The sequence below is a fragment of the Esox lucius genome, chromosome 4 (assembly GCF_011004845.1).
Source record: "Esox lucius isolate fEsoLuc1 chromosome 4, fEsoLuc1.pri, whole genome shotgun sequence".
Taxonomy (NCBI): domain Eukaryota; kingdom Metazoa; phylum Chordata; class Actinopteri; order Esociformes; family Esocidae; genus Esox; species Esox lucius.
Window position 1 is genome coordinate 31,928,861 of NC_047572.1, and position 9,389 is coordinate 31,938,249.

The 9,389-nt window shown below is 39.8% G+C and overlaps 1 protein-coding gene across 5 annotated transcripts; it reads left to right on the top strand.

Annotated features, from left to right (window-relative positions):
* Positions 1-412: 412 nt before the first annotated feature.
* Positions 413-9,287, top strand: snx12 (sorting nexin 12). Of its 5 annotated transcripts, none has more exons than XM_010902571.3 (6): positions 413-656; positions 1,497-1,592; positions 3,288-3,412; positions 3,573-3,663; positions 7,631-7,641; positions 8,616-9,284. In XM_010902571.3, the coding sequence occupies exons 1-5, from the start codon at positions 492-494 to the stop codon at positions 7,634-7,636; spliced, it is 483 nt and encodes a 160-aa protein (XP_010900873.1). In that variant the 5' UTR covers positions 413-491; the 3' UTR covers positions 7,637-7,641; positions 8,616-9,284.
* Positions 9,288-9,389: the final 102 nt, after the last annotated feature.

The window sequence follows — 9,389 nt, forward strand, 5'->3', positions numbered from 1 at the left end:
TTATTTCTAACCTGGTCAATGACTATATTTCTTATTCATTTTGCTATATTTCCTATTCAAACTCATATCATGTAAGTTTTCATGGAAAACAAAGCCATTTCTAAGTGATCCCATACTTTTGAACGGTAGTTTATTTAACTAGGTAAATCAAAATCAACTGGTCAAAAGCATTTAATTACACGAGGACAGGACATCACACAGAATCATATAAATCATGTTTAAAAAAACGCTATATACTAACATATTCCATAAAACATTTTAAATGCAAAAGCACTTGTATATTTGTAACACTTTGAAATGTATTTACTGTGTAAATAGTTATTCGTTTAGTTAATTTATTTTGACAAGCGTTTCATTCTCTTCTGCAATTGGTGGAAGAAGAATCTTCCGTCTGGCTCGAGAGAAGTTGGGGTTCCTTTGCTTTGATTGGCTGCGGAACAAATACCGTGGCGGTTCATAGTTTTTAGGTTAGCAGCTGCAGAAACAAAAACATGTCGGATCCTACGGTTGCAGACACCCGTCGATTAAACTCTAAACCTCAGGATCTGACAGATGCATATGGCCCCCCAAGCAATTTTCTTGAAATCGACGTTTATGATCCACAAACAGTTGGAGTTGGGCGGAACCGATTCACCACCTATGAAGTGCGAATGCGGGTGAGTGTTGTAGTTGGTACTACTGGCTAGCAGTGTTGAAATCGAGACCGGTGATATTGACTGGGCCTAGATTAGGTGACGCCTCTCGCTTTTCCCCCCGAGATACTTAAGTTTTTGTTGGTTCAAATGTTAAGTCCTTATTTTGACATCTTGAATTGCCCAAATTAGTAATGCAGTTTAATACGACTAGCTGTGCCAATATCAAATTGCCAACGTGTTCGCTCGCTACAATAGCATCGCTGTTGCTGATTACTTTTTGAATGGACTGTCTGGCAACATAGGCTAACAGAGTTTCTGACAGGCAATTTAATGGCCAACAGACTACAGTATACTGCAGTACATTTTGCCCTTTTAAAATATAAATATGTACAGTAGGCTTTTTGTCCAAACCAGAGGAAAGTCCTGCACGGCCTGGGATTGGTACACCTAGGCCTATAACCTGCAAGACAAGTGATTACTGGGCCGGCTAGCATATTCACCTACATGAGTTATCAGTAGCCAGACACCAGTTAATTAAACATTCATGACATGGTGTTATTGAGAGGTGTTTTCACACGAGGAACAGACAGGAGTCCACTACCTTATAAACATGACTACATTACTTAATGTGTAAATGCTAAAGTCTCACAAACACTGTCCTCGGTTTTCAGTCGCTTTCTACATCGTCAGGGAGTATGATGTAACAGTCAACAGACAGACAGACAGACAGACACACACACACGGCAGTCAGAGCTATTTATTGATAAAGGGTTACACAAGTGACTTCAGACCATGTCACGGTTGTGCTGTTAAGGACATGCCTGCTCTCCAGTTTGTTAACTCTTCTGTTTTTACGTGCAGACAAACCTGCCCATCTTCAAACTGAAGGACTCTGTTGTGCGAAGAAGGTACAGTGACTTTGAATGGCTGAAGAACGAGTTGGAGAGAGACAGTAAGGTCAGTTCTAACAGCGTTACAGTTTGCCTATCCATCACACCAGTGTAATAACAATTTCAAGATGCATTCTGTATAATCTTATCCAATACAGTTGTATATATTTATGTACTGGGTGTTTTGAATGCTGATTGGTTGATCTCAGGGGTTTGGTATATTGCCAATATACCCCCGCCTTATTGCTTACATATGTTATATTTTACTAATCCAGTTTATAACACATCCTATGAATTTCATGTGTGTAAGAACCCACAGAAATACTTAATTTTCTCACTAGTTATATTTCCATGCAGGTTTTATAAAATCTGCATGAAGTACAGTGGGGAGAACAAATATTTGATAACCTGCAAAATCGGCAGTGTTTCCCACTTACAGAGCATGTAGAAGTCTGTAATTTTTATCATAGGTACTCTTCAACTGTGAGTGATGTAATCCAGAAAATCACATTGATTTTTAAGTAATTAATTTGCATTTTATTGCATGACATAAGTTTTTGATACATCAGAAAAACAGAATTTAATATTTGGTACAGAAACCTTTGTTTGCAATTACAGAGATCATACGTTTCCTGTAGTTCTTGACCAGGTTTGCACACACTGCAGCAGGGATTTTGGCCCACTCCTCCATACAGACCTTCTCCAGATCCTTCAGGTTTCGATTGCTGGGCAATACAGACTTTCAGCTCCCTCCAAAGATTTTCTATTTGATTCAGATCTGGAGACTGGCTAGACGGCCACTCCAGGACCTTGGGATGGTTCTTACTGAACCACTCCTAAGTTGCCCTGGCTGTGTGTTTCAGGTCGTTGTCATGCTGGAAGACCCAGCCACAACCCATCTTCAATGCTCTTACTGAGGAAAGGAGGTTGTTGGCAAAGATCTAGCGATACATGGCCCCATCCATCCTCCCCTCAATACGGTGCAGTCGTCCTGTCCCCTTTGCAGAAAAGCATCCCCAAAGAATGATGATCTCCAAAGATTTTCTCTTGGGTTCAGGTCTGGAGCAGGGGGATCTTGCGTGCGCTGCAGGATTTTAATTCATGACGGCGTAGTGTTACTAATGGTTTTCTTTGAGACTGTGGTCCCAGCTCTCTTTAGGTAATTGACCAGGTCCTGCTGTGTAGTTCTGGGCTGATCCCTCACCTTCCTCATGATCATTGATGCCCCAGACCGAGGGAGATTGACCGTCTTCATGAACTTCTTCCATTTTCTATTAATTGCGCCAACAGTTGTTGCCTTCTCACCAAGCTGCTTGCCAATTGTCCTGTAGCCCATCCCAGCCTTGTGCAGGTCTACAATTTTGTCCCTGATGTACTTACACAGCTCTCTGGTCTTGGCCATTGTGGAGAGTTTGGAGTCTGTTTGACTGTGTGGACAGGTGTCTTTTATACAGGTAACAAGTTCAAACAGGTGCAGTTAATACAGGTAATGAGTGGAGAACAGGAGGGCTTCTTAAAGAAAACTAACAGGTCTGTGAGAGCTGGAATTCTTACTGGTTGGTAGGTGATCAAATACTTATGTCTTGCAATAAAATGCTAATTAATTATTTAAAAATCATACAATGTGATTTTCTGAATTTTTGTTTTAGATTCCATCTCTCCCAGTTCAAGTGTACCTATGATAAAAATAACAGACCTCTATAAGTTTCGGTTTCTGTGTGTCTAACTAAATTAATTTACTAAAAATGTGCCCATACTACAGATCGTGGTTCCTCCGCTCCCAGGAAAAGCTTTAAAGAGACAGCTGCCCTTCCGAGGAGATGAGGGTATCTTTGAGGAGGCCTTCATTGAGGAGCGGAGGGTGGGCTTGGAGCAGTTCATTAACAGGTTGGAATAATTTCTGGCTAATATTTCAGTCTGTATGGCTGTGTCTTTCTATGTCAGAGCGTTATCAAATCAAGCCCCAGCCATCTGCGTTTTGGCTCCGCTAATATTTAATTATAATTGTTAATTACATGAAACCTGCTTCTCTGTCGTCTGTCTGCAGACTCGCTGGTCATCCCCTGGCCCAAAACGAGCGGTGTCTCCACATGTTCCTCCAGGATGAGTCCATAGACCGGAACTACATTCCTGGAAAAGTACGCCAGTAGGGTTATCTGGGTTGGGCTTGTGACTGGCTGAGTGGGTGGAGGGAGTGGAGAAGGTGGTGGCGATGGGCGAGGCGGACTGTCCATGCCTCTTTCCCAGCAAAGGGAATAGCATTTATTTTTATACAATAAAAATACATTATTCACCGCAATGCCAAAAATAAAGGAAGCACCTTTCGTCTTAATATGGTGTCGGGCCACCAGAACCGCTCTTATGACCCTGGCATAGATTCTATATGTGTCTTGACCTGTTTTGGACTGTTGTAAATCATAGATTCATTAAAGAGGTCTGTGAAATGATGGCCTTTGAGGAAAGAAGTGCTAAGTCAAACTCTGATCAAACAGTGGTTATTCATCAAATCCAATAATGATTCACTTTCTGACAGGCCCACAGTGTGGTTACTCAAGTCTGATTTAGGTATGTTTGGCTGTTGAATATTTAGAAGTGGTCCTTTTCAGGTTCGGAAGTAACATTTCATTGCTAACCCTGTTGTATACCGGTTGCATAGCAAGCATACAGCATTTGTTAGTTGATTTCTGCATCAACAAGTGTCATACTCAATTTCTGTGTGAAAGACAAACACAAACAATAGCCTGAATGTATTTTGCTGTCTTCCCACCAGGAAAGGTTTCCCATCTGATGTTTTCATGTTATTTCAGTTGATTTAGTTGCATTCCGATTACCTTGCCGCTGTATATATTCTTCCATGATAAAGATACATCGTTTTGATGTTTTCACTGTGGTTGTTTTCATGCGACGCTCCTTAATCTCCAGTAGGTGTTAAATGTGTTTGCGGTTTGGTGTCTGAGACAGCCTTGGTGTGTGTGGATTACTGTTTTAGTGGTGGGGTTGCTGGTGGCCTGCGGGTGGAACAGAGCTCCTATCAGGATAGAAATGCCACATCACTATAGGCTGAATGTGATCCCTTAGGATAGTTGTGCCATTTTGTTTTGCCCTCTAAGTGGTTGAGTGGACCTGAATCATGGCAAGGTAAAACTGACCCTGCACACTCCTAGCGCTTCCTTTATTTTGGTAATTACCTGTATGTGTGTGTATACAGTGGATATCAAAAGACTAAACACCCCTGTTAAAATGCCAGGTTTTTGTGATGTAAAAGAATGAGACAAAGATAAATCATGTCAGGACTTTTTCCACTTTTAATGTGACCTATAATGTGAAAAATTGAAGAAAAAGAACTGAAATCTTCAAGGGGGAAAAATGAAAAATAAAAACCTTACAATAACCTGGTTGCATAAGTGTGCACACCCTCTTATAACTGGGGATGTGGCTGTGTTCAGAATTAACCATTTACATTCAAACTCATGTTAAATAGAAGTCCCTACACACTTGCCATCATTTTAAGTGACTCTGACAAATCACAAAGTTCAGCTGTTCTAGTTGGATTTTCCTGACATTTTCTTAGTTGCATCTCAGAGCAAAAGCCATGGTCTGCAGAGAGCTTCCAAAGCATCAGACTGATCTCATTGATGAAAGATCAGGAGAAGGGTACAAAAGCATCAGATATACCATGGAAGACAGTGAAGATAGTCATCATCAAGTGGAGAAAGTATAGCACAACAAAGACATTACCTAAAACTGGCTGTCCCTCCAAAGTTGATGAAAAGACTAGAAGAAAACTGGTCAGGGAGGCTTCCAAGAGGCCTACAGCAACATTAAAAGAACTGTAGGAATTTCTGGCAAGTAGTACATGTGACAACAACAAACTCCCGTATTCTTCATATGAATGGGCTATGGGGTAGGGTGGCAAGATGGAAGCCTTTTCTAACAAAGAAAAACATCCAAGCCCCGGCTGAAGTTTGCTAAAACAAACATCAAGTCCCCCAAAAACGCTTGGGAAAACGTGTTATGGTCTGATGAAACCAAGGTTGAATGTTTTGGCCATAATTTCAAAAGGTATGTTTGTTGCAAAAACAACATTGCACATCACCCAAAGAACACCATACCCACAGTGAAGCTTGGTGGTGGCAGCATCATGCTTTGTGGCTTTTTTTCCTTCAGCTGGAACTGGGGCCTTAGTCAGGGTGGAGGGAATTATGAATAGTTCCAAATACCAGGCAATTTTGGCACAAAACCTTCAGGTGTACGTTAGAAAGATGAAGAGGAAGTTCACCTTTCAGCACGACAATGACCCAAAGCAAAGCACACATCCAAATCCACAAAAGCATGGCTTAACCAGAAGAAGATTATTGTTTTGGAATGGCCCAGCCAGAACCCAAACTTTAATTCAATTGAACAAATGTGGGGTGATCTGAAGAGGGCTGTGCACAGGAGATGTCCTCACAGTCTGACAGATTTGGAGCGCTTTTGTAAAGAAGAGTGCAAATATTGCCACGTCAAAATGTGCCATGCTAATAGACTCCTACCCAAAAAGACTGAGGGCTGTAATAAAATCTAAAGGTCCTTCCACAAAGTATTAGTTTAAGGGTGTGCACACTTATGCAACCAGGTTATTGTGAGTTTTTCAATTTAATTGTTCACATTATAGGTCACATTATAGGTGGAAACATTTCTGACATGATTTATCTTTGTCTCATTCTTTTACATCACAAGAACCTGGCAATTTAACAGTGGTGTGTAGACTTTTTATATCCTCTGTATACAGCTGTGAAAAAGGAGTACACTGTCTGGTACATATTTGGACATGGATATGTAGTCTTCGGTACTATTGATGGATGCAGGTGACCTAATTCACCAAATTACAACGAAAGCTTATTCTTGGAAATAATGTATTCATCAAAAGTCATCAGCAAGGACATTGCATAGTGCAGGAAAAGTACACCTTTTGCTTCAATAGCTTATTTTGCCCCGTTTGGCTGAAATGATTTAATGTAGCTTTTTCTTATAACAGTCTATCAGTCTCTTATATCGACTGGGAGGAATGTTCTCCCAATTTTCTTTCTGGTCCTTCTTCAGCTGTGTCATGTTTGCAGGCTTTACATGCATGGCCTACTTCAGGTCACCCCCATATCATTTTGATATTATTGAGATCTGGACTTTGACTGTTTTTGAGTCGTTCTGTCATTTGCGTGTGTCTTTTGGATCATTGTCCTGTTCCAAAATCCATGTTAGGTTCCGTTTCAGCTTTTTGACTTGTGTCAACAGTTCTCCAGTACAATATGCCCTGAAGCAGAAATGCAGCCACAATCCTTGGCCTGAATTTGGTTTGATGACCTGTCCTATGTAGATTGCCAATGACATATAAATGTTCTCCACTTGTAGGTGATCCGTCAGACAGTGGAATGAAATACTCCAAATTGCTTGGAAATGGCTTTGAAATCCCGACTCATGAACATCAATGTGTTACCAAACACCCATATGGTTGAAACCAAATCCGACCAAGTTTCTAATCTTTAAGGAAGAATGGACACACCCTCCCAAATCACACACTAATCATTTTCAAATCATTTGCACCTGTTTTTGTGCAACAAACTCATTGTATGTGATGGTAAAGGGGTGTACTAACTATTTCTACGTAAGGAAATGGCATTTCAGTGCATTTCAATTGCCTAAAAGGTTTGTGGTACTTTGTTAAATTGGGTGGGTTGCCTTTATCAGTGAATTTGTTTTGGATAGCTTCGATATCCATGTGTCCAAATATGTATTAAAAGCCAAAGATAACCAGGGTGTGTACTAACTTTTCACATGAACGTATAGACATATACCACATGCACGCACAAATATGACCTCAGCATTCAAGACTCGGGCACTTATCTATATTTTACAAATGTTGTGTTTACTAAAAGCATAATTGAGTGGAATTAAGATAATCATGCACAATGTACATGCATAATATTTGTGTAAAAATGTTCTCATCAATTTAATTGTGTAATTTGGGAAGATACTGTACATTTCTGTTGTAGTTTAAGGAACCTGGGTAGATACTGTTCTTTGTATCACAGGTTTTTGTGTCTTACAATGTTTTTCCCCTTTTTTTAGGTGTGAATAAAGTAAGTTTGGTTATGCTTTTTATTCGTATTAATGCTAATGCTCTCACTGCTCCCATCCCGCATGTAGTACTGTGTAACATGCTAAATACTGAATTTTTATAGTGGGTTACAATGACACATTTCATTTAACCACAAATGTCTCTAGCTTGGCTGTCCATCTTCCCAGTTACAATCTTTCAGAAACTAACGCCATCGTTGATAATTTTTCTTGAGTAAATGTTAGTGACATAATGAGGTTACACCCTGTGCATTTCTAATATACTGTGTGAAATTAATTTTCAGGATGTATGACATTGTTGACTTCCCCTTTTAACTCAAACTATCCATTCAGGCTTTTCAGAGGGACCGTGAAGGCAGTATCTAACATTTTACATTTCATGTAGGCTTTTTCACTGTAATGCAAACCTTCTTCATTCATCTAAACCCCCTTTATGACCAATTACATGTACAGAGAACATAAAAAAATAATTAACTAAATTCACCCAAACGCTCTAATCTCCAGCACCCTCAAATATGTTCCTGATATTGTACAGTTATACTGTATCACAATGGATCTATAAATCATTTGGTGTTGTTTTTCATTTGGGACGAAAATATCCTTTATTTTTGTAATGGCTTTGGCAGTAGTTGGTGAAATTATACCTCTGACATCTTGTCAGTTTTTTGTTTATTTTCTATGAAAGACTGTTAACCTAATCATAAAATCAGAGCACGGAACCTTTACACGTCACAGAATCAGAGCGTTAATCTGTTAAACGTCAAAGTCAGAGCATAGGACTAACCTTTGCACATCTGCCCTTTTTACGTAACCATGTTAGGACAATGTCGTTCTAGAGGTTAACCCTGTGTTTTCAATGTTAAAGCCTAGTTTTGGTCCACATCAAGTGGAGAAGTACTGTAGATGTGCCAGCACGAATGTTCAGGTGCCATGGAGACCATGAATTACCTGTGATTTGTTTTCTTTTCTAAAGCAGCCCCAGAGGTGAAACTGGTGAGGTCTCCACAGCTCGGCCGCCCAACCCTACACCCTTCAACTGTTTTGCTTTATCACTAGGGCCCACACTGCCTCTTCCACAGGTGGCCGACATTCCCATGCTCCTCAACAACTGTATCTCTGTCACTGTAAATAGTATGTACATATATACATATATTATTTGTAACCTATGTAAGGGGAAGCTGCTGGGATGTTCACATGCAGTGCATTTAACTTGTAGCTGAAGTTAAGCAGGAGGGGGAAAGTGAATTCAGAAAACGAGTGAGTTAGCAAGCTATCTGGTGTAAGGATTTTTGAAACAAGGATTTTTCTAGAGATTTTTTTTTCCCTCCCCTATCTCGTTATAATAATACATGAAAGCAGTTACATTCCTGCCGTTGCTTTTTTCCGAAGCAGCAAACTGAAAAAATATGCAGTTTTGTCTTCTGCTGCATGGCTTAGACCTGGCCATTGAATCCTATTGTCATTGGTGGAAAAACAGGAAATCAACATATACAATGGGGCAATAAAGATTTTTTGCGTGGCCGAAATAAACTTTTATATATAAAAGTTTACATAATATATAACGACCATGTTTTATTTGTTAATCTTTGCCTGTTTGGTCTGTTTTCCTATTGGCCTACAATATTGCAATAAATACTCAAAAACATCTGGAAAATGTTGTCTGCATAATAACCAAAAGGTTGTGTCTCAATGATCAGCATTGTTGTTTACATCTACAGACGGGTGACAAATTAAAAGAAAAAACTTGCCG